This window comes from Thalassophryne amazonica, chromosome 2 (assembly GCF_902500255.1).
Source record: "Thalassophryne amazonica chromosome 2, fThaAma1.1, whole genome shotgun sequence".
NCBI classification, from domain to species: domain Eukaryota; kingdom Metazoa; phylum Chordata; class Actinopteri; order Batrachoidiformes; family Batrachoididae; genus Thalassophryne; species Thalassophryne amazonica.
In genome coordinates, this window is record NC_047104.1 from 96,276,270 (window position 1) to 96,302,917 (window position 26,648).

The window sequence follows — 26,648 nt, forward strand, 5'->3', positions numbered from 1 at the left end:
GTAAACATGCGAGAATCACAGGCTGTCTCTCCGTTATTTTCAATGGGAGCTGCTGTGAGCTACGCTCGCTTCCTGATCATGTCGTTCTGGGGGAAAGTGAAGTTTGCTCTTTAACGTCTTGATTATTGTTCTTTACAACACTGTTTGTCCTCTTTGTTCCAGACTAATATATATAAGATGTCTGAAATTCGGGTTGCGTTTATTAAACTCCACGCAGATTAAACGTAGCAGACACGGATTATTTGTTATAATTGTTTTAGCAAGTTTTCAGGGTATCATGCATGCAGTTTCTTATTAACGTGATAAAAGCATTAAAAAAAATTACATTTTGTAGTATAATATTAATTTACAATTGTCGTCAAGTGGATTCTGTATATGTTGTTTGAGTGCAGCGACTCTCTGGCGCCCAAGGGATTATGGGATACATCAATATTTATTTTGACACCGGTTATATCAGACGGTTATCTAATTACAACTTAGCTTTTTTTGTGTGTGAAAATGCCTTTTTTTACAAATAAAAAATGGCATATTTTACAAAAGCACATTTATCTGTAAACACCAGCACACGACACACCTGACATTAACGTGTTGGTTTACATAGAATGAATCATCCAATCAGTGTGAGCAGAGGCACATTTTACCCAGAATGCCATCTGTCTGTGTTTGTTACAAAACTTCAGAATTAGTGCATTATTCAACATTAAAAGATATACGTTATATCTTAACTTTGCACAAATGACAGAACTGACATTAATGGAGTTATTCTATCAGTATTCATTTATACACCAAACCATAACTCAGCAGGGCTTTATTTTCCAAGACCTCCACCTGACAGCAGTGCTGTGACTGGGTAGAGAATTGAGCTGTGTGGCTTCTCTCAGTTACTTCTGTGCTGGAAGCGATGTAGTAAACAGAAGCTTTCAGCAGAAAGCAGGACGCTCAAAGACAGAATTGTTGACTCATTGTTTGGGTCTGTTGTTGCTTTTGATGCTTCCAAAAGCGATTGTGGTGTTAAAAGTCAAAATCAGCTTGTTAGTAGTTGTAAGCGTACCGGAGACAATACTGGAATTTATTGGTTATCTGTAACTTCCGATATATTTTTGGGGAGTTTATCGTTTTATCTTTATCAAAGATAACCTTTCAGTTATCTGATTATCTGTTATCAAAGTTCATATATGGTTATCTGTGCCCACCACTGCTACTTTCTTTCTAGATATTAAGATGTATCACAGCATGGTGTAGGAGTGTGCAACACAGACAAAATAATGTCTTGATATTTTTGTGACTGACTACACTGATAATTAGATGATATTCTTCAAAATTGTGTTTGTGAAAGTCTTGGTACTCAGGCATTAATTGTTGCTTACAAATGACATTAAAGAACACAATGTTTAAAAAAAATGGCTTTTATTTCCTTCAAACCTAAGAACTAAAGTAAAAACTTCAGATCACAAATATTACTTGGATCAGCTAAAGTTTGCCAGTGTGTTGCGCAGGCACCTTAGCTAATTTAAAATTTTAAATTTAAATTTTGGGAGTGATCCGGAGTTGCTGACCAAACGGTCCTTTCTAAAAATTGGTCCACCCTGCCTTCACGCCGCATGCATCTGAGACCGATTCTCTACACCCAACGCAATCAAAGGGAAGAATGTGATTACTAACCATCAGATGACAAAATAAAACCTCTTAAATCATTCGAGTCAGTTTTAAGCAGAAACAAGGCGATAATCGGTGAATCACTACTGACGCCCCAAAATTATGTAGGCGCAGCAGCAGGACGTCAGACTCGAACGTGCTACTACGGCGCTCTGATCCTTCCCCCATCTTTTATTATGAAATAATGCTGAATTTATGTGGAAATGATTGTTGTACAAAAGCTTCAGATATCTGTCGCTGAGACAGATGACTGGAGTGCAGTTTTAAGCAGAAACAAGGTGATAATCAGTGAACTGCTAATGACGCTCAGAAAGGACGCTGCTGATGCTCCGGAATGACGCATGCACAGTGAAGGGAGGGCAGCTCAATTTTTAGGGGGGAACCTTTCGGTCTGCGACACCATGATTAAGATTTCACTTCAAATAGGCTTTGAAGGATTATGTAAAAAATAAAAAAATACTTCACGGATTCTCACCAAATTTGCACCACACAGATTTTCGGCCATGGAAGACTCCAGTGAATTTTGGAGGTGATCCAAATTTCAATTTGTACACTTCGCTTTGTCGGATTTTGAGGATTACATCAAAACTACTTCACGGATATGACATCACGATGTAAAACCAAGATCAGGAAGACACTTTTCTTTCAACTTGAGAATTATCAGATTGCATCTTGATCAGTCAGACAATTCTGCATCAGTTTTCAATTACTGTATTGTGGAATATGCAAATTTGTTTATATGTAGGTATGTATGTATGTATAGATATATTTAAATCTCTTTAGTGTTAAAGATATGTAGATGTGGGTGAATTTATAATGTTTTGCTCATGTGGTTTTTGACATTTCTGGAATAAATTAACCTGAATCCGGATCCAGGTAAAAGCCGGGTCACGATGTAAATCACATCTTTTATTTTGAGTCCTCGTAAACTCTTGATGGATGTCAGAACTCTCCGATTCCTCATTTTTGGTTTTATTTTTTTTTAAAGGCAACAGATTTGGGAGACCTGTTTTTTTAGCAACAGTCTTTTCAAATCCAATCCACCTTCACTAGAGAGGCTGAGCAACTAAATCTTCAGCAGTAGTTTGCAAGGCTGAAGGTGTTTGCGCGTTTCCTTTACCCCTCATAGGTTTTCATCATCATTAAGACAGTGTGACGCTGCTAGCAAGACATTATGTGATTGTGAATCTGCAGCAAAGTTACCAGATGTAGCTGATGATTTACATTGCAAAGGTTGTTCAAAACCGCCTCTCACCTGTGAAATAAAATTCAAAACTGCCCAAACTACAACTCCAATTCCAATGAAGTTGGGACGTTATGTAAAATGTAAATAAAAACAGAATACAATGATTTGCAAATCCTCTTCAACCTATATTAAATTGAATACACCACAAAGACAAGATATTTAATGTTCAAACTGATAAATTTTACTGTTTTTGTGCAAATATTTGCTCATTTTGAAATGGATGCCTGCAACACGTTTCAAAAAAGCTGGGACAGTGGTATGTTTACCACTGTGTTACGTCACCTTTCCTTCTAACACTCAATAAGCATTTGGGAACTGAGGACATTAATTATTGAAGCTTTGCAGGTGGAATTCTTTCCCATTCTTGCTTGATGTACAACTTCAGTTGTTCAACAGTCCGGGGTCTCCATTGTCATATTTTGCACTTCATAATGCGCCACACATTTTCAATGGGTGACAGGTCTGGACTGCAGGCAGGCCACTCTAGTAACCGCACTCTTTTACTATGAAGCCACGCTGTTGTAACACGTGCAGAATGTGGCTTGGCATTGTCTTGCTGAAATAAGCATGGATGTCCCTGAAAAAGACACTTGGATGGCAGCATGTGTTGCTCTAAAACCTGGATGTACCTTTCAGCACTGATGGTGCCATCACAGATGTGTAAGTTGCCTATGCCATGGGCAGTAACACACCCCCATACCATCACAGATGCTGGCTTTTGAACTTTGCGCTGGTAACAATCTGGATGGTTGTTTTCCTCTTTTGTCAGGAGGACATGATGGCCATGATTTCCAAAAACAATTTGAAATGTGGACTCATCAGACCACACCACACTTTTCCACTTTGCATCTGTTCATTTCAAATGAGCTCAGGCCCAAAAAAGGCGGTGGCGTTTCTGGATGTTGTTGATGTATGGCTTTCGCTTTGCATGTTAGAGTTTTAACTTGCACTTGTAGATGTAGCGGCGAACTGTGTTAACTGACAATGTTTTTCTAAAGTGTTCTGAGCTCACGTGGTAAGATCCTTTACACAATGATGTCGGTTTTTAATGCAGTGCCACCTGAGGGATCAAAGGTAACGGGCATTAAATGTTGGTTTTCGGTCTTGCCCCATACTTGTAGAAAGTTCTCCAGATTCTCTGAATCTTCCGATTATATTATGGACTGTAGATGATGGAATCCCTAAATTGCTTGCAATTAAACATTGAGAAACATTGTTCTTAAACTGTTGAACTATTTTTTCATGCAGCTGTTCACAAAGTGGTGATCTTCGCCCCATCTTTGCTTGTGAATGGCTGAGCCTTTTGAGGATGCTCCTTTTATACCCAATCATACACTCACCTGTTTCCAATTAGGTGTTCTTTGAGCAATTATCAACTTTCCCAGTCTTTTGGTTGCCCCGTCCCAACTTTTTTGAAATGTGTTGCAGGAATCCATTTCAAAATGAGCAAATATTTGCACAAAAAGAGTCCATCAGTTTGAACATTAAATATCTTGTCTTTGTGGTGTATTCAATTGAATAGAGGTTGAAGAGGATTTGCAAATCACTGTATTGTGTTTTTATTTACATTTTACACAACGTCACAACTTCATTGGAATTGGGGTTGTATCAACATTGCTCTGCTTCAAACAGAAACTTAAATACTCAACGTCAGCATGCACATCGTTGAAACAATGATCACAATGTTATTGTAGACATACAATAACATCATAGCCAAGCGATTTGTTCACTTGCTTCAAAATCAGAAGGTTCCTGGTTCAAGACCACCAGTGCTCTTTCTACATGTAATGTGGAGTTGTATAAGGAAGGACATCCGGCGTAAAATGTGCCAAATCAACCTGTAGATCCATGTTGAATCTGTTGTGAGCTCAAAAGGTTTTTTGCTTGTTTGTAATACAGAAAGAGTACAGCACTGAGTCGAACTACCAACTTACAGACTGGGGTTTGATTCCAGGTGTGTCCACTTAAAGCTGCACATCTGTGCCCTTGGACAAGACACTTGATTTGCATTGTCCAAGTCCACACAGCTGTAAATGTGTACCGGCTTTGACTGGGGACTACCCCCTGGATGAGACTGTAATAGACTCCTCGGTCTCACTACAGACAACGGCACCATGCACTGACCTGATGGATGAGAGTTAGCCTGGTAAGGATTACAGAACCAGAAAGGAATAACCCTGTCTGGTTTGGTCGGCTGCAGCTTGTTTTCTGTATTACAATGTTTGGAAAGAGGTATCATATGATTTACAACAGCGATTCGTTTTGAAGTTATTGATTCCATAAAGTCGAATCTTTGAATATCTTTCCAACTTTACATGTAAAAGGTAAGAATATCATGGTCTAATTAAGTTAATTTCAGAGCCATTTGGTATATTTAGAGTGTAGATAGTTATATATTGTGCAATAAAAAGCATTCTATCATAAGAAGAACTTGGTGTTGGAGATTATCTTATGTCTCTTAAATTGTATTTTTAGAAAAGACCGAAGGCTGAAGTTGCAGGAAATGGCCTCCATTTGTACTTGAAACAGTCAACATGCTAGAGCTTCCTCTCCTGGAGGACCTACTTCCCCAGGTGATAATGGCAATAGCACCACTATACTAAAAAGTTCTGAGAAGAACCCTGTATTTTATAATACTACCCAACCTAGAGCCTGTGGATCCCCACGGGCAACACGCTAGTGTCTAATAATCTGGCTTTAACCACATAAATTTCACATTGAGTAGGATCTGCTTCTTTCCCGGTCTCTTGTTCAACACTTTGCAATTGCAGCTCTGTTGCACACCTGAAAAACACATCTATCCATTTCAGTAATATAGGTTAATGGGTGTAACGATCCATCTGAACCCATGTAAATTTAATGATTAACAAGCCAATATGATTGAAGCAAACTAAAAACTATTGTCATCTTTATTTTGAAATTGATTTTTATCCAACTGACTGTGTTAAATGGAGAGGGGGCTATTCTCTCAAATCAACTACAGGGTCCCTGAACCTAAATTAATCATAAATGCATTGTGAAAGACTTTGTAATATCAGTCAATACCATCACTGAACAAAGTATCAATATAAACACTATATTATGATGAAGCCTCTGATTTACACCCCTAACAACTAGAAGGCACACTCTGACACTGCATACTTCTGCCAGGAAAAAATCAGTTCAGATAGCACAAAAATGTCAATATTGATATAAAAGAATGTCACAAAGTTTAAAAAATAAAATTCACATTACTACCACAATCATCTTGATTTGTTGAGCCAGGGGAAATCTTTGCACAAAAAACATTGTAATCTGTAAACAACAGAGTTTTGATGTTGACAGGAAGACAGATAGGAATAGCACATGATGTCCTCCATCCTCTGCTGACAGGGAGCACACAGAGTTCAAAGTCCTACCAACACCATTGTCCTAAGTCTTAAAAAAGAAAATTCAGGAAAATGTTACAGGATGAAAAATAATTGTTCTTACTATCCACTGGTATATTTTCAGTTCAGACACCAAGATGGTGAAAACTGTCACCATAGGTTTCCTTATAACAGAGGACATAAACTCTAATTATAATATAACAACAACTTTGTAAAAACCTGGTCTGGATAAACAAAATCCAGACTTTGTCTTGAAATAAGTGGTAATTTCCCTTATCTTTTTCCATCTGATGCTGAAAGGACGTTGCAATTATGAGAATTATACATTCTCTCTCACATATACACACACATGTGAGCCTACCCTGTTAGGTAGGCTCATGTGTAACATCACTGAATGCAGTACAGTGTTTTGTAGCTATAGCAATCACCAGTGGTTGTCATGCTGAGGATGATGCCAACTTTTGAAATAGTTGTCAGCTTGTTTAATCACTTCTTGTGTTTTTGTTTTGTTTCTTTGGAGGGGGCATGCATTTCAACATTTTGAATCTCCTCTACTTTCCTATAATACCCCACCAGAATTTTGAAATACAAGTCAAACTGCTGGTAGGTCTGCTACAATAAGCATTATTGTTGAATAATATATTATCCCAGAAATAAAATTGTGATAACATATATTCTTGTCATTTTACAAATATTTTATTCCACAGGTAATGCAAGTACACCCTTTTAAGAAGCAATGAATTCTTAAGAATATTCAGACATTGAAAAATCCAAAATAATACCACAACTAAAATAGATTCTCTGACTTTGTTAAAAACAAACACACACTTGAACAAACAAAGGCAGCATTAACATACCCGGTCCGGGCCTATAGGGAGTATAGAAAAGTGCTAAGGGCATGGGCCACAAATGGGGGGGAAGTAAATTTTCACTATTCTTATGCTAATACTAGTTACTATAAAGTACTAGTTACTGCTAATACTATTCAATATAAAATAAATATAAGCTCATATTGATTTAACTGCATAGTGTTTCAGTGTGGAAGGTTCCCGGTTGGAATCCCATCCCTACCACATTTCTCCATGGAATGTGGAGTTGCGTCAGGAAGGGCATCCGGCATAAAACTTGTGCCAATTCAACATGCAGATCCACCTTGGATATGCTGTGGCGACCCCGAGTACAAAACAAGGGAGCAGCCGAAGGGACTTACATTGATTTAACTGCATAGCAAAGGCTATAAAATAATAATGATGATAATACTTTCCTCCCCCCCCCCAAAGTGTCTGATGAGCGGAGCCATTCTCAAAAAAAAAAAAAAAAAAAAAAAAAAAAAAAAAGACGGCTCAAACTGTCTGGCACTGGGTCGCGATTAACTATGTGAATAACAATCAATCAATCAATCAACTTTTTTCTTATATAGCGCCAAATCACAACAAACAGTTGCCCCAAGGCGCTCCATATTGTAAGGCAAGGCCATACAATAATTATAAAAAACCCCAACGGTCAAAACGACCCCCTATGAGCAAGCACTTGGCAACAGTGGGAAGGAAAAACTCCCTTTTAACAGGAAGAAACCTCCAGCAGAACCAGGCTCAGGGAGGGGCAGTCTTCTGCTGAGACTGGTTGGGGCTGAGGGAAAAAAACAGGAAAAAGACATGCCGTGAAGGGGGGCAGAGATCGATCACTAATGATTAAATGCAGAGTGATGCATACGGAGCAAAAAGAGAAAGAAACAGTGCATCATGGGAACCCCCCCCCACAATCTACGTCTAAAGCAGCATAACCAAGGGATGGTCCAGGGTCACCCGATCCAGCCCTAACTATAAGCCTTAGTGAAAAGGAAAGTTTTAAGCCTAATCTTAAAAGTAGAGAGGGTATCTGTCTCCCTGATCTGGAGACAGAGGAGCCTGAAAGCTGAAGGCTCTGCCTCCCATTCTACTCTTACAAACCCTAGGAACTACAAGTAAGCCCGCAGTCTGAGAGCGAAGCGCTCTAATGGGGTAATATGGTACTATGAGGTCCCCAAGATAAGATGGGACCTGATTATTCAAAACCTTATAAGTAAGAAGAAGAATTTTAAATTCTATTCTAGAATTAACAGGAAGCCAATGAAGAGAGGCCAACACGGGTGAGATATGCTCTCTCCTGCTAGTCCCCGTCAGTACTCTAGCTGCAGCATTCTGAACCAACTGAAGGCTTTTTAGGGAACTTTTAGGACAACCTGATAATAATAAATTACAATAGTCCAGCCTAGAGGAAATAAATGCATGAATTAGTTTTTCAGCATCACTCTGAGACAAGACCTTTCTGATTTTAGAGATATTGCGTAAATGCAAAAAGGCAGTCCTACATATTTGTTTAATATGCGCTTTGAATGACATATCCTGATCAAAAATGACTCCAAGATTTCTCACAGTATTACTAGAGATCAGGGAAATGCCATCCAGAGTAACGATCTGGTTAGACACCATGCTTCTAAGATTTGTGGGGCCAAGTACAATAACTTCAGTTTTATCTGAGTTTAAAAGCAGGAAATTAGAGGTCATCCATGTCTTTATGTCTGTAAGACAATCCTGCAGTTTAGCTAATTGGTGTGTATCCTCTGGCTTCATGGATAGATAAAGCTGGGTATCATCTGCGTAACAATGAAAATTTAAGCAATACTGCCTAAGGGAAGCATGTATAAAGTGAATAAAATTGGTCCTAGCACAGAACCTTGTGGAACTCCATAATTAACTTTAGTCCGTGAAGAAGATTCCCCATTTACATGAACAAACTGTAATCTATTAGACAAATATGATTCAAACCACCGCAGCGCAGTGCCTTTAATACCTATGACATGCTCTAATCTCTGTAATAAAATTTTATGGTCAACAGTATCAAAAGCAGCACTGAGGTCCAACAGAACAAGCACAGAGATAAGTCCACTGTCCGAAGCCATAAGAAGATCATTTGTAACCTTCACTAATGCTGTTTCTGTACTATGATGAATTCTAAAACCTGACTGAAACTCTTCAAATAGACCATTCCTCTGCAGGTGATCAGTTAGCTGTTTTACAACTACCCTCTCAAGAATCTTTGAGAGAAAAGGAAGGTTGGAAATTGGCCTATAATTAGCTAAGATAGCTGGGTCAAGTGATGGCTTTTTAAGTAATGGTTTAATTACTGCCACCTTAAAGGCCTGTGGTACATAGCCAACTAATAAAGATAGATTGATCATATTTAAGATTGAAGCATTAAATAATGGTAGGACTTCCTTGAGCAGCCTGGCAGGAATGGGGTCCAATAAACATGCCGATGGTTTGGACAAAGCAACCAATGAAAATAACTCAGACAGAACAACCGGAGAGAAAGAGTCTAACCAAATACCGGCATCACTGAAAGCAGCCAAAGATAACGATACATCTTTGGGATGGTTATGAGTAATTTTTTCTCTAATAGTCAAAATTTTGTTAGCAAAGAAAGTCATGAAGTCATTACTAGTTCAAGTTAATGGAATACTCAGCTCAATAGAGCTCTGACTCTTTGTCAGCTTAGCTACAGTGCTGAAAAGAAACCTGAGGTTATTCTTATTTTCTTCAATTAGTGATGAGTAGAAAGATGTCCTAGCTTTACGGAGGGCTTTTTTATAGAGCAACAAACTCTTTTTCCAGGCTAAGTGAAGATCTTCTAAATTAGTGAGACGCCATTTCCTCTCCAACTTACGGGTTATCTGCTATAAGCTACGAGTTTGTGAGTTATACCACGGAGTCAGACACTTCTGATTTAAAGCTCTCTTTTTCAGAGGAGCTACAGCATCCAAAGTTGTCTTCAAAGAGGATGTAAAACTATTGACGAGATACTCTATCTCCCTTACAGAGTTTAGGTAGCTACTCTGCTCTGTGTTGGTATATGACATTAGAGAACATAACGAAGGAATCATATCCTTAAACCTAGTTACAGCGCTTTCTGAAAGACTTCTAGTGTAATGAAACTTATTCCCCACTGCAGGGTAGTCCATCAGGGTAAATGTAAATGTTATTAAAAAATGATCAGACAGAAGGGAGTTTTCAGGGAATACTGTTAAGTCTTCTATTTCCATACCATAAGTCAGAACAAGATCTAAGATATGATTAAAGTGGTGGGTGGACTCATTTACTTTTTGAGCAAAGCCGATAGAGTCTAATAATAGATTAAATGCAGTGTTGAGGCTGTCATTCTCAGCATCTGTGTGGATATTAAAATCGCCCACTATAATTATCTTATCTGAGCTAAGCACTAAGTCAGACAAAAGGTCTGAAAATTCACAGAGAAACTCACAGTAACGACCAGGTGGACGATAGATAATAACAAATAAGACTGGTTTTTGGGACTTCCAATTTGGATGGACAAGACTAAGACAAGCTTTCAAATGAATTAAAGTTCTGTCTAGGTTTTTGATTAATTAATAAGCTGGAATGGAAGATTGCTGCTAATCCTCCGCCACGGCCCGTGCTACGAGCATTCTGACAGTTAGTGTGACTCGGGGGTGTTGACTCATTTAAACTAACATATTCATCCTGCTGTAACCAGGTTTCTGTTAGGCAGAATAAATCAATACGTTGATCAATTATTATATCATTTACCAACAGGGACTTAGAAGAGAGAGACCTAATGTTTAATAGACCACATTTAACTGTTTTAGTCTGTGGTGCAATTGAAGGTGCTATATTATTTTTTCTTTTTGAATTTTTATGCTTAAATAGATTTTTGCTGGTTATTGGTGGTCTGGGAGCAGGCACCGTCTCTACGGGGATGGGGCAACGAGGGGATGGCAGGGGGAGAGAAGCTGCAGAGAGGTGTATAAGACCACAGCTCTGCCTCCTGGTCCCAACGCTGGACAGTCACAGTTTGGAGGATCCAAGAAAATTGGCCAGATTTCTAGAAATGAGAGCTGCTCCATCTAAAGTGGGATGGATGCCGTCTCTCCTAACAAGACCAGGTTTTCCCCAGAAGCTTTGCCAATTATCAATGAAGCCCACCTCATTTTTTGGACACCACTCAGACAGCCAGCAATTCAAGGAGAACATGCGGCTAAACATGTCACTCCCGGTCTGATTGGGGAGGGGCCCAGAGAAAACAACAGAGTCCGACATTGTTTTTGCAAAGTTACACACCGATTTAATGTTAATTTTAGTGACCTCCGATTGGCGTAACCGAGTGTCATTACTGCCGACGTGAATTACAATCTTACCAAATTTACGCTTAGCCTTAGCCAGCAATTTCAAATGTCCTTCGATGTCGCCTGCTCTGGCCCCCGGAAAACAATTGACAATGGTTGCTGGTGTCGCTAACTTCACATTTCTCAAAACAGAGTCGCCAATAACCAGAGTTTGATCCTCGGCGAGTGTATCGTCGAGTGGGGAAAAACGGTTAGAGATGTGAACGGGTTGACGGTGTACACGGGGCTTCTGTTTAGGGCTACGCTTCCTCCTCACAGTCACCCAGTCAGCCTGCTTTCCCGACTGCCTGGGATCTGCCAGGGGGGAACTAGCAGCGGCTAAGCTACCTTGGTCCGCACCGACTACAGGGGCCTGGCTAGCTGTAGAATTTTCCACGGTGCGGAGCCGAGTCTCCAATTCGCCCAGCCTGGCCTCCAAAGCTACGAATAAGCTGCACTTATTACAAGTACCGTTACTGCTAAAGGAGGCCGAGGAATAACTAAACATTTCACACCCAGAGCAGAAAAGTGCGGGTGAGACAGGAGAAGCCGCCATGCTAAATCGGCTAAGAGCTAGTAGCTACGCAACCTAGCGGATTCCTAAAAACACACGAAGTGAATAATGTGTAAATAATTTAAAGGTGATTCAGCAGAAGGAGTGCCCCAATCAAGGCACCAAACAGGCCATGAAGCAGCACAGGCAACGCACGACAACAGCGAACGCACGACAACGGTGCTAAAACAAAACAAAAATCAACCAAACACGCTGTGGAGCAGCACAGACAACGCACGACAACAGTGCTAAAAGAGAAAAAAATAAAATAAAATAAAAAATAAAAAAAAACGAAAGCGTTAGCAAGCTAGTTAGCTTGCCAACGCTGATGAAAGTTAGCTGATAAAAGTGCTCCGTCGCGATGTTTCGACCGTTAGAGGTCTTCCTTAGGCGTTGGAGCACAGTAAAAAAGTAAAAAAAAAAAAAAAGTAAAAAGGTAAAAAAGTCTTCAAAAAGACTGTTAATTCAAGTCCAAAGCAGCAGGTAGCAGTCTCTGTGTAAACAGTCCCAACAGAGAGCCAAAATTCTGATGCCAACACATCAAGCCAGATATCACAGTGTGTGTTCTGTCCTCTGACCACAAACGAGCCTCCAACAAAGTCAACAAAGTCAAAACAGACCAAAATGTTGGTGCCCAGGGGAGGAAAAAACAGGACCAAAAATACGGGTACAGCAAAAATAATATGAATAATGACCCCCCCGTTGCATTGCATCAGTGCCATCATGCTTTCATCCATGGTTTGCTAATCCCTAATGGGCCTTTCACACTGGAAGCGTCAGCCCAATGCGTCAAAGCTTTCATATTATAAATATATACACATACACACGAGATCTGTTAGAAAAGTAACGGACCTTTTTATTTTTTTTCAAAAACTATATGGATTTGATTCATATGTTTTTACGTCAGCCAAGCTTGAACCTTCGTGCGCATGCGTGAGTTTTTCCACGTCTGTCGGTTGCATCATTCGCCTGTGGGCAGGCTTTGAGTGAGCACTGCTCCACCCCTCTCGTCATTGTTTCATTGCGAGGAAATGGCGGAATGATTTGGGCTTTTTTCCCCCCATCAGAATTTTTCCGAAACAGTTAGAGACAGGCAGCTGGAAACCATTCGAAAAATGTATCTGACTTTCGGTGAAAATTTTACGGGCTTCACAGAGAATAAGGAGTGTTACTACAGCTTTAAGGACAGCCCACAAATGGCGCACGGCGCGCTGCGCTCCGAGCCGCCATCGAGAGGCAGAAACCACCACATCATTTCTAAACGGATGGCTGTGTGGAGCCGGGACCGTCGTGTGCAATTTCTCTGGTTAAACTTCAGAAATAATGCATTATTTAAAATTAAAAGATATGTTGCATTTTAACTTTGTACAATGACAGAATTGACATGAATGGAATTATTCTATCGATATTAATTTTATTTATAAATCAAAACCATAAGTCAGCACTGCTTTATTTTTCGAAGACCTCCGCCTCATGGCAACACTGCTATTGAGTAGAGACTTGAGCTTCGCTGCTCTTCTCAACTGCTTCACTGCTGGAAGCTACGTAGTAAACAGAAACTTCCAGTAGTGGGCAGGGCGCTCAAAGACAGAAGTGCTGACTCATTGTTTGGGTCTGTGGTCGCCTTTGATGCTACCAGAAGCGATCGTGATGTTAAAACTCAAAATCAGCTTGTTAGTAGTTGCAAGTGTACCGGAGACAATACTAGAAGTTATCGGTTAGCTGTAGCTTTCAATAAATTTTTGGGTGTTTTATTGGTTTAGCTTTATAAAAGATAACTTTTCAGGTAGCTGATTATCTGTTATCAAAGCTAACTTTTTGGTTAGCTGTGCCCACCACTGGTTAGGGGAAGGGACACACTTACATTATGGTTAGAGTTAGGGGTAGTGAGAATTTAAAAAAAAAAAAAAAAAAAAAAAAACGCATCACAAAAATGTCACTCATTTCGTGATGGGGCATGAAAAAAGCGTGAGTGTGGGCTGGAAATGTCATGTGGTTCAGCAAAGCTTAAGTTTTCCCTGCCTGTAATAGCAAAAAAAAAAAAAAAAGCTAAAATATAGGTGTGAGCTTATTTGTATTATACAGTTCATGTCTGTGTTTATTTACGCACATCATTAACCCCCTCAAATCCGCCTGGTGCTGGCACCTCCACATGGCAGTGTCTATATATTGCAGAATAGTCACCTAATGGTGTCACAGACTCCTCTTTTCAGGTGTCCTTTTGAGGCATCTAAGCATAAACTATGTGGTCTCAAAACAACTAACATGAATATGTCATAGATGAGTTTTCTACAAGGAAAACAAGGAGCCAAACTGTAGCAGGTGATATTTTAGCGAGGAGATGGTTTTATGGCCCAGTCACACGGCACTTAAAGGGCAACGAAGCCCTAACGAAACAAGAAATCTGGACTTTTGTTGGCATCGTTTAAAGTAGACCTGCATTGAAATAAATGTGGTCAGATTTCAGAAAGAAATAGCTGATATGTATTTATAAGACCCTTGTAAATGCAGTAAAGTAAATCTGTAAGCCCAAATTTGTAATTTAGCGGAGAAATCTTCGTTTAAAAATGACAAATTTGCAGCTAAAATTTAGCCCTCTGTGAAAACAGTTTGTACAGCCGTATCATTTCCATGACGTCAGGGGCAAGACAACGCGCTCCCGCCTTCAGTCCGATCCCGCACTGAAAATGATTTTATCTGTTAGTAATGTTACTTATACACGTCCTGGTTTCAACATCCAAAAGTAAGCTGCAATGAATGTGAGATACAGATCTGTGTGCTCAGATCAGCAACGACATCGAAAGCGGGCGCCGTTCTTCCTCTCCCACTCTGCCTCCGCTACGCTCGCTGTTTTAATGCGAAGCGGCCGGTACACCTGTTGCTGCAAGGACAGACTTCTTGCGGCAAAATCCACAGCACCACACATCTTGGCAATCAGAGCCCCAGAGCTCCATGGACACTGAGAGAGGTTTATATATTTTTAATGACTGGGATTCTTTGCAGGTCTCGCCTCCATATCCCGCAATGGTACCGGAGGCGAAAGACAGTAGATTTTCATTGCGACACCACTCAAACGGGCGTATGAAAAAGTCCCCAAAATAATTTTCAAGCATAAATAAAAGAAATGTGTACTCACCAAACGTGCCGCAAGACAACATGAAGTTTTAAAAAAGTAGATCCTTCCGTGTAAGACAAGAAAAAGGTGCAGATGCAAACTGACGTAAATCCACAAATTACAACTGGCGCAATGCATGCTGGGAGAGGGTCTTGTTCGTGACGTCTCGGCAGTGTCCATGATGAGAGGGACAACTTGCGGAGGGCTAAATGTTAGCTGTAAATTTGTCATTTTCAAATGAAGATTTCTCTGTTGAATGACAGATATGGGTTTGCAGATTTACTTTACTACATTCAGAAGGATCTCATGTGTAAATGCAAGTCATTTTTTGTTCAAAAAATCTGACTGCATGTCTCCTTTAACCTTTGCGCAGCTTTGTTCCTGCAGCTGGCGCTTCGTCTGGATTTTTAAACTGTTGAAAAATTTGAACGAAAGGCAACGAAAACCTCAATTCGTCCGTGCTTCGTTTTGCTGTCATTCTTGATGTTTTTTTAATTGTTTGTTTAGTTTTTGTAACGTTATTGTTTAGTTTGACTTCGTTCGACCAGCTGAATGTTTTCACACCATGCAGAAGCTGCTTCTGAGCGCTGCTGCTGCGTTCATGTACTGTTGGAAATTACGGCGCAAACTCAGCCTGTTTGCTTCTATTTTTTTTATCTGGGTGGGAGGGTCAGCTTCAATGGACTCAGGCACCTTAGAGAAGAATTCATCTTTTGTGTGGATACAATTATTTTGCCACAAGCAACTGCTGAATTTGAAACAACAAATAAGTTGTTTCATTTCCGATGGTACTTGAATGCAGCAGCAGCGACAGCTGCAGCCCCTGCGTGCGCTTAGTATTTTTTATTAAATATAACAATATGAGTGTAGGAATGACAATCCAGCCCTTACGCACATGTGGCAACAGGTAGATAATTCAAATGATAATATAAAGAGCTGTTTCAGAAGGCAGAATTCACATTGTGAATCAGCTGCAGCTGGTGGAATAACCACACGTGAGTCAATGTGCGTTCACACGGACTGATCAATTTACTGCTCTGATATATTCAATCATCTGTACACATTTATTCCCTGTTTTGACAGTTTTCTGTTATAAATCTATATATACATATAGCTTATTAATGGAATACAGCAGTGACCACAGCACACCAAAGTTTTGTTTTTTTTTTGGGGGGGGGGGTTGTTTTGTTTAAATTGGAGCAAGATGGAGCACGCAGCATGTCATCAGACAGTGAGGGTTCTGATGATGAAGGGGATGATCACTCTTTTGTTCTGGACGAGGAAACAGAGCAGGTGGTCCACCAACGTGCACACAGATCTCCACACCTTGTTTGCAGTTTATCCAGGACTCAGGCGCTATGAGCTCCGTCCCAGCGCCGAGTCCTGGAACTCAGAGATGCAAACACAGACTGCTGGCTCCAGGCACGTTTCATTTAAAGCGTTGAGATCGTTAGTTTCGGTTTTGTCAAGTTCCTCTTTCATCCCTTTTGTGCTCTTGCTTCACAGGATATTACCTTTTCTCAGCGAATTGTTTGTTTGTTTGTTTTTTTACTTTTTCCCTTCGTTCAGGAATCATTGTGTGCTGTGTGACTGGGCCATTAGGTTTCTAGTCGCAAGGTTTCTACATTCTAAACTGTTTTATTGACTTGTTTGACATTTTATTATATTAAAAAAAACAGACTGATTTAGTTTCTTGTGTGAGTGTGTGGATGAGTGGGTGGGGGCACTTGCCTCGGGCGCCAAACTGAATAGGGCTGGCACTGAGCGTTAACCATGATCAACCTTTGCAAGACTTAGGCTTTCCTAAATAATGAGCACATCACGTAACTTTCACTTTTGTGTTTCAACCGGCCTCACATTTCCCCCCACACAGCGCACATCAGGCTTTGAGAAGTTTTTGCTGTTTTGATTTTAACCCCTGTCAGTATCATCAGCCCTGAGAGGAAAAAAAAAAAAAACCTCTATTCGCTGTTTTGCAGTTGTGAATCTTGCACCATCTCGCGGTTGGTGACTCGCGCAAGAGGTCGGTTTCAGCAGAGTTTCGGTTTAGGGCACAATGTAAAACACACCTCGTGAAGTATGAACAACAAGATAACATCAGGGCATGGCAGAAGTTCATCACAGGTGCTACACCTCTTCCAGATAAACCTCTCAACTTGAGAGAATGTGTCATCAGCATAATTGCTCGTGAACTCACTGAATCGACACCATCCATAACCTCGCTTTGCCATTGTTTACATGCGCTGTGAGATGCCGGAACTCTGGTGGCACCGTGGTGCATTCTGGGAAGTGCAGGGGGATTATGGGAAATGTTAAAGTACAGAATGAAACACTGACAGAGGCTGTAAACAAAGTCAAAATATCAGCTTGTTTGTGTTAATCCACTTGCTTCTCTTATTCGGCTTAAACCCAAAACATTCCCAGAAAGAGCTATGCAGTGCAGCTATGAAACAAGTCCATTTCACCTGGGTCATGGCTGCTGTGTGTGAGTGTGTGTCGGGGGGAGCTAAGACTCGCGCATAATGAAACTCCAACACCCAGAAGACTGCAACCAAAAGTGACATGTCTCAGCATATTTCTTCCATTCATTCATCTTACACTCAAGTCTTATAACGGTAGTGAAAACCTTTCTGCTTATCATAGCATTATGTAGCTAAAATGTTGATAGCATCTGTATATAAACAACCATGCATGCAAACACAATAGGTAATATCGAGTTCAGCAAAAAATGATAAAGATCAAGTTCATATATCATACAATAAGTCAATTTACTAACTATCATGACAGAACACACAACGTAGCCAGTATTCATCAGATGGCAGATAAACTACACACAAGTTCAATGGCAGTTGTTGGTAATTTTTAATAATCCATCCAACATCCACAAACCATTCAGCAGATGGCAGAAACATATATGGGATATTATAGTGACGTGACCATGACCAAGTCAACATGTGCATATGTAATTTTGACAAAATCTCACGACCTCCCTGTGATCTTTAGTACCCACCTGGGGTAGGGGGTCCTCATACCCCAGGTTGGAAACCATGGGACTAAACCACTCACTCATGTGCCTACATTTTTGTTATAAGAGAGCTTTTGTATTAAACAGAGTGGAGAGTGACTGATCATCAGTTGTCTGCTGGGCAGTGATCAGTCATTAAAGGGTGAGACAGGGTATGGCTCCCTGTAGTCACCACTAGTACGAGATAGTGTAGAACACCACAGTCAGTGTTTTATTTTTAATATATATAAATATTTTCCTTTTGTTTCCATATTTCTACAAGATACACTGTCTAAGGCTTTGGGTGCATCAGTAAGAAATGTTAAGAGTTACACACCATGGAGCTTTTAGCATACCACTATGTATGAGTTAAACGTAGTTTTAAATTCAGTGCATTTCTACCAACTCCCTAACTTCTGACAACATATTTTCCATCCCGTCTGCATAGCGGCACCGCTCTAGTGGTAATAACCCAGCTTGCAGCTGTCAAAATTAACTTGTATCTGTCAATTTTTATTTATTTTTAAATTAACCAACCAGCCAAAACGGGCTGTCTAACTTCGGCCATTTTACACACAATTAGTAACATATTAGCTTTTATTTCCATTTAAAAAACTATATACTATAGCTAGCTAGCTAGCGAGCAACTTAGAGATTCAAGAGTACAACTGTCTGATCCGATTAGCCTCCACTGACGATCACTGAACACTTTACCTGCTGTGTGAATTAAACACAAACTTACCTGGAATTTCTCGTAGGCAAGAGAACATAAAAATCAGCTTAACAAATAGCATATCGATCTTCCCTGTCAGACAAGTAACCAGACTAAGCTTTCCACTGAAACAGCTGTACCTTCTTGTTTTTCTTTCTTCCACTTAAAGCCGCCCTTCCTAGTTAGCCTGCTAACTGCTACTACTGCCTCCCTTTGACGCTGAAGCTCCGACGCGTGTGTCAATTAGAGTGAAACAATGTTCGAAGCAAAGTGTCAATGCTTGGTTTGCTTATAAGCACGTGATTACCGATTCGATACCGCCTATTCTAGAGAAAAGGGAAGGAAGCCCCGCCCTCCCACTATGTTAGTAGATACGGGAAATGTGTCTGACTTTTAAAAAAAAAACATCGCCCTTCTCCATTCTATATATTTATATTTAGTGTGTAAGTGTCCAAACTTTCTAGATTGTTTTTACTGCTGAATGTGACTACAGATGAATAGTTATTATTATTATTATTATTATCATTATTATTGTTGTTGTTGTTGTTGTTGTTGTTATTATTATTATGTTGTTGTTGTTGATGTTATGGATGGATGGATGGATGGATGGATGGATGGATGGATGGATGGATGGATGGATGGATGGATGGATGGATGGATTGGCAAAATGACATATAAAATGCAATATATAAATAGCACAAAGGATAACACATAAAGTATGAAACATACTTATTTCCAATGTGGTCCTCTTGATAACTGCATCAACAAAGTATAAAATAACATAATCAGTTCAAAATAGCTGAGGATTACACAGCTGTAAGTATTAAGACGTAATAAAAATATTGACAACAAATTATAAATAATTTAATACAAATACCTCAGGACAACAGACAAGAAGAGACTAACATCATAAAACATTGAAAATTGCATATAAAACATCACAAGACTGATTTTAAAAAAAACATTCCATAAAATTACTTGACTGCTCTCATAAAAATATCTCTGATTGGCTAGATTGCACAGACTGAGGTAGATTAATACAAGCACAAATTCCTGTATGTATAAAAGATGACTTTCCAAAACCATTAACTCTTGGCACAACACAAGAAGAACCTCTTGACCTAATATTACAATTATGCCAATTCTGGACCATTTCTATTATATTTGAGATAATCAGGAGTAGTCCCGTTTACAGCATTACATGTAACCAAGTTTCATTTGTTCTACTCTATATTCTACTGAAAAGATTCCAACTATATCAAACTAAATATACCCAACACGTGTTCTTGGAGGAGCATCCAACAAATAGCAGATGATATTATTCTGCTTTCTTGTTGTTATAGTTATTTAGAAAACACATACTACACATAGAACATGTATATATTTTGTCAACAATTGATGAATATTTTATATAACCCCATATCATTTATATTATAGAACATTTTACTGCTAAAGACATACACTTTGTAAAATGAAATAAACACAAAGCACATTTATCAGTTCAGTTCTTGTTATGCAGTCACCTTGATGCTGTGTGTTTGGCAGTGCAGGTGCAGCCACACACATACATCTGTAACTCTGTAAAAACTACTGCCGCTTTGAAATTTTTGATTCTGATTGATACAGGTGAGGACCAGTGAACCTGCAGTTTTGGACTGCTTTGCCATCTTTTGACGTAATCATTTTCTTTTATATATTTGTTTAAGTCATTGTGTTGGCACAGTGCATGGGCTTGTTCAAAGAGGCACATCTGAAGTAAGGCCTTTTGTTTGCTTGTGATCTACGAAGCGTTGTTGCTCGGTCCTAGAGGCCACGAGGCCACTGCTAGGCTCATGTAGGCTTCATGTACAAACACTACATTCAGACAGAAGCAACAGTGGTCTTAATGGCAACCAGGACAGAGCATGCTATGCTTGTGAAACACAGGGAAGTACATTTCTTTTAACTGCTCCTATTTTTTATGATTTATTTATTGTGGGCTTTTTTGTTTGTTTGTTTGTTTGTTTTTAGCTATTTATTGCTCAGTTTCACCACAGTGGAAACAGTAAACAATATGGATGTTGATTTGGCCCAGGTTTTACACTGGATGCCCTTTTGTGACACATCTCTAGATGTACGTGGAGAAATGGGAGACTAGGGACTATCTGTTTGACAGGGAAGCACATAAACCAGAAATTACCGGTGGAAAAAAGTCTAAAAGGGAAATGCATTTATCAGCAGTGCAATTAAATCCTCCTGACATTAGATAGACAGACAGACAGACAGACAGACAGACAGACAGACAGACAGACAGACAGACAGACAGACAGACAGACAGATAGACAGATAGACAGATAGATAGATAGATAGATAGATAGATAGATAGATAGATAGATAGATAGATAGATAGATAGATAGATAGATAGATAGATAGATAGATAGATAGATAGATAGATAGATAGATAGATAGATAGATAGATAGATAGATAGATAGATAGATAGATAGATAGATGCATATACCAGGACATATATACGAGGTATCTTATAAAACTAACCGGCAGTTTTATAAAAAAAACTATATGGATTTGATTGACGTGCGATTACACCAATCATGCTTGAACCCTCGTGCGCATGCGTGAGTTTTTTCACGCTTGTCGGTGACGTCATTTCCCTGTGGGCAGGCCTTGAGTGAGATGTGGTCCCGCCCTCTCGGCTGAATTCCTTTGTTTCACATGCTGCTCCAGACAGTGCGCGTTGCTTTATCAAAAATTTTTCTGGATCTGTGAGGAATATCCAAGTGGATACTATTCGAGAAATTAAGCTGGTTTTCGGTGAAAAGTTTAACAGCTGATGAGAGATTATGGGGTGTTTCTGTCGGTGTAAGGACTTCCCACGGACCGGGACATCCTGCAGCGCTTCCAGGCGCCGTCGTCGGCCTGTTTCGACCTGAAAACATCCTAATTTAAGGATTAATTCACCCAGGACGTCGTGAGAGAACAGAGAAGATTCAGAAGAGGCCGTCATGAGGACTTTATGCGGACATTCCACTGTTTAAGGACATTTTTTAATGAAAGACGTGCGCGCAAATTCGCCGAGTCGTTTCCGTGATGACTCGGCGAATCTGTGTGCGCCACGACAGGAAAACACCTCCGTGTTGAAAACCATTTGTAAAATTCAGGCGGCTTTTGATGGCTTTCAACAAGTGAGTAACTGAGAAATTGTTTAACAGCTTGGGCATGTTCCAACTTGCCCGTTAAGGTTTCCAACGGAGGTGTTTTTCCTGTTGCGACCCCCCGCGGTCGGGTCCGGCCCGACATGCGACTCTGCCCGCACGTTCTTTCATTACAAAATGTCCGTTAACAATGGAATGTCCGAATAAACTCCTCATGCCAACTTCTTCTGAAAGTTCTCTGTTCTCTGACGACTTACTGGGTCAACAGAGCCTGAAATGTGGAAGTTTTCAACTTGAAATGGCGAGACACTGCCGCCTCGTGGGCCGTCCTTACGACGACACTACCAGACCAAAATCTCTCATCAGCCGTTAAAATTTTTATCGAAAACCAGCTGAATTTATCGAATGGTGTCCACTCAGTTGTGCCTTACAGTTTTGAAAAAATTTTGATCAAACAAAGCAGCAGTCTCTGAGCCATTCCTAAACAATGAAAAAAATCGACGAGAGGGTGGGCCACTCCTCACTCAAAGACTGCCCACAGGCGAATGACGTAACTGACAGGCGTGAAAAAACTCTTGCATGCCCACGAGGGTTCAAGCATGTCTGATGTAATCACACGTGATTCAAATCCATATGGTTTTTGAAAAAAATAATAAGGTCGGATACTTTTCTAATAGACCTCGTATATATATATATATATATATATATATATATATATATATATATATATATATATGTTTATTTGAAATGGGACAATGCATATAAATGAACATTGTTACATGTAAATATTGTTGGGAAAGTGTAGTGACACGGACCCACAACAGGGGGCGTAAATGAACGGACAATGAAAGAGTCGAATATGAACACTTTACTGTTGTGAATGAGCACAACCACAATACAGAGGAATGTGAAATTTTGCAAACAGTCAATCACAAGGGTGACGTGTGGGCAGGCTCGAGGATAGAAGACGTCTGTCCTGAGAAGAACCGGAACCACACGATTTACTCCGCCACCGAACCCGGAGAATACTGGAGCCGCCAAGTCCCGAGTCCCCAGGTGGCCTGTTGTGTGGGCTGCTGAAGAGGAGGTACTGCTGGCCCACCACCACCAGAGGGCGCCCTGCCTGGAGTTCGGGCTCCAGGCACCAGAGGGCGCCGCCGCCTCACGTGAGCAGCTACGGTGACAGCTGTCACCCATCACCTGAGACAGCTGACGGCAATCATCTGTGGGGTATATCAGCAGGACGGCACCTCCACCTCATTGCCGAGATATCGTTTCTACCAGAGAGGTAACGTATCGAAGCTACGGAGTGTATCTTTTTGGATTGTGCTAGTTTGTGGATTACTGTTCCAACGAGAGGTGGAGGTAACTTCCCTGCTGTTCGGAGTCCTGGGTGCAAACGCGCCCCCATCTAACTGTCCTTTGTTCCTCGCCAGCAGTACCAGGTCCGACACGCGGAGGCAGTGGCCACCTGGGAGTTCGGGACTTGGCGGCTCCAGTATTCCCGGGGTCCTGTGGCGGAGGAAGCCGTGTGGTTCCGGTTTTACCTTGGAGAGGCGTCTCCTATCTTCGAGCCTGCCCACACGACACTTTTGTGAATTGACTGTTGTCCATTGCTGTGATTGGTTGTATTCGTTGTGCACATTCACAACAGTAAAGCTTTGTTATTTTGACTTACTCCATTGTCCGTTCATTTGCGCCCCCTGTTGTGGGTCCGTGTTCCTACACTTTCCCAACAGGATATCTCGGCCAGCGTCATGGATCCCGAGGGGCGTCAACCGGCTGTTGAACGGCCAATGGAAGAACAGGACGCGCAGGCGTCCGCGGGAGGGGTAATCGGTGAGTTGCAGCGGATCCTCACCGGGATCCTCCGGGCGCCGCTGCGGCTCTCCCTCCCGTAGATCCTGTGCGTAACGTTGACGTTCCACTGGTTGTTCAACGACCTCTCCCTCCTTCCCCGGAAGCATACATAAGCCCTCCAGAGCCGTACGGAGGCTGTGTGGAGACGTGCGCGGATTTTCTGATGCAGTGTTCGCTCGTCTTCGCACAGCGTCCCGTTATGTACGCGACCGATGCTAGTAAAGTAGCTTATGTCATAAACCTGCTTCGCAGTGAGGCACGCGCTTGGGCTACAGCGCTCTGGGAGCAGAATTCACGGCTCCTTCTGACATACGATGGGTTTGTGAGGGGGCTCAGAACCGTGTTCGATCACCCTAATAGAGGAGAAACCGCTTCAACCGTGCTACTGTCAATGAGACAGGGGCGCCGGAGCGCAGCTGTTTATGCAGTCGACTTCCGCATCGCGGCTGCGAGATCCGGCTGGAATAACGCTGCCCTCCGCGCCGCCTTTGTAAACGGACTGTCTTTGGTTCTCAGGGAGCACCTGGTGGCTAAGGACGAACCGCGGGATTTAGACGGGCTTATCGATCTTGTCATACGGTTGGACAACCGGTTAGAAGAACGTCGGCGGGAACGAGACGAAGGGCGTGGCCGGGCACGCGCCGTCCCTCTCCCTTCCGGTTCCGACCGCGCTCCGCCTTCCCCACTGCTCCACGGCCCCTGCGCTCCGTGGGGCCACAGCTCCCCCTACTGACGAAGCTATGGACACGAGTAGGGCAACATTTAGGGCACCAGCTGCACAGAGGAGACGGGCCCATGGAGCTTGTTTTGTTTGTGGTGCACTAGAGCACCATGTGAGAGACTGCCCCGAGCGGTTACAACACCAACGCCCGCCCCTAGAGACTGGGCTAGGGGTGGGCCGAGACATTCACGTGGGACACACCCACATTGCTACACGACTCCCAGTCACGATCCTGTATGAGGATTTAACCCTGAAGGCCCCTGCACTGGTGGACACGGGCTCTGAGGGGAATCTGTTGGACTACAGATGGGCCAGGGAGATAGAACTCCCTCTGGTGGCGCTTACCTCGCCTGTGCAGGTTCGAGCGCTAGATGGCTCCCTGCTCCCTCCGATCACACATAAGACACCACCTGTAACGCTGGTGGTGTCAGGAAACCACCGGGAGGTGATCGAGTTTTTTGTGACTCAGGCCACTTCCCGTGTGGTTTTAGGCTTTCCCTGGATGTTGAAGCACAATCCCCGGATTGATTGGCCGTCCGGGGTAGTGGTTCAGTGGAGCGAGACCTGCCATCGGGTGTGTCTAGGTTCCTCGGTTCCTCCCGGCTCCCAAGCTAAGGAGGAGGTCAGAGTCCCGCCCAATCTGGGGACGGTGCCGGTGGAGTACCACGACCTTGTCGACGTGTTCAGCAAGGATCTGGCGCTCACACTCCCCCCCACCGTCCGTACGATTGTGCCATCGATTTGGTTCCAGGCAGTGGGTTCCCGTCCAGTAGACTGTACAACCTCTCACGGCCTGAGCGCGAATCAATGGAGACCTACATCCGGGACTCGTTAGCTGCCGGGTTGATCCGAAATTCCACCTCCCCGATGGGCGCAGGTTTCTTTTTTGTGGGTAAAAAAGATGGCGGACTTCGTCCATGCATCGATTATAGGGGGCTGAACGAAATCACGGTTCGCAACTGATACCCGTTACCCCTGTTGGATTCGGTGTTCACGCCCCTGCATGGAGCCAAGATTTTTACCAAGCTTGATCTTAGAAACGCGTATCATCTGGTTCGGATCCGGAAGGGAGACGAGTGGAAGACGGCATTCAACACCCCCTTAGGTCACTTTGAGTACCTGGTCATGCCGTTCGGCCTCACAAACGCCCCCGCGACGTTCCAATCCTTGGTTAACGACGTATTGCGGGACTTCCTGCACCGGTTCGTCTTCGTATATCTAGACGATATACTCATCTTTTCTCCGGATCCTGAGACTCATGTCCGGCATGTACGTCAGGTCCTGCAGCGGTTATTGGAGAACCGGCTGTTTGTTAAGGGCGAGAAGTGTGAGTTTCACCGCACCTCTTTGTCCTTCCTGGGGTTCATCATCTCCCCCAACTCCGTCGCACCTGATCCGGCCAAGGTTGCAGCGGTGAGAGACTGGCCCCAACCCACAAGCCGTAGGAAGCTGCAACAGTTCCTCGGCTTTGCGAATTTCTACAGGAGGTTCATTAAGGGCTACAGTCAGGTTGTTAGCCCCCTGACAGCCCTGACCTCACCAAAAGTCCCCTTCACCTGGTCGGATCGTTGCAAGGCCGCGTTCAAGGAGTTGAAACGGCGCTTCTCGTCTGCACCCGTTCTGGTGCAGCCCGATCCTAGTCGCCAGTTAGTGGTTGAAGTGGACGCCTCGGACTCAGGGATAGGAGCTGTGCTGTCCCAGAGTGGGAAGACCGATAAGGTCCTTCATCTGTGTGCCTATTTTTCCCGCAGGTTGACCCCGGCTGAACGGAACTATGACGTCGGCAACCGAGAACTCCTTGCGGTGAAAGAGGCTCTTGAAGAGTGGAGACACCTGTTGGAGGGAACATCCGTGCCATTCACGGTTTTCACTGACCACCGGAACCTGGAGTATATCAGGACCGCCAAGCGGCTGAATCCCAGGCAAGCCCGCTGGTCACTGTTCTTCGGCCGTTTTGACTTCTGCATCACCTACCGGCCCGGGACCAAGAACCAGAAATCGGATGCCTTGTCCCGGGTACACGAAGACGAGGTCAAAGCGGAGTTGTCGGATCCACCGGAACCCATCATCCCGGAGTCCACTA

The 26,648-nt window shown here is 42.3% G+C and overlaps 1 protein-coding gene across 1 annotated transcript in view; it reads right to left on the reverse strand.

Annotated features, from left to right (window-relative positions):
* The window catches only part of adam10a (ADAM metallopeptidase domain 10a), a 126,399-nt gene extending 107,330 nt beyond the window's left edge, over positions 1 to 19,069 (reverse strand). The window contains exon 1 of the mRNA XM_034190072.1: positions 18,864 to 19,069. Coding sequence (XP_034045963.1) covers positions 18,864 to 18,915 — 52 coding nt within the window. The 5' untranslated portion in view covers positions 18,916 to 19,069. The remainder of the gene's footprint in view (positions 1 to 18,863) is intronic.
* Positions 19,070 to 26,648: the final 7,579 nt, after the last annotated feature.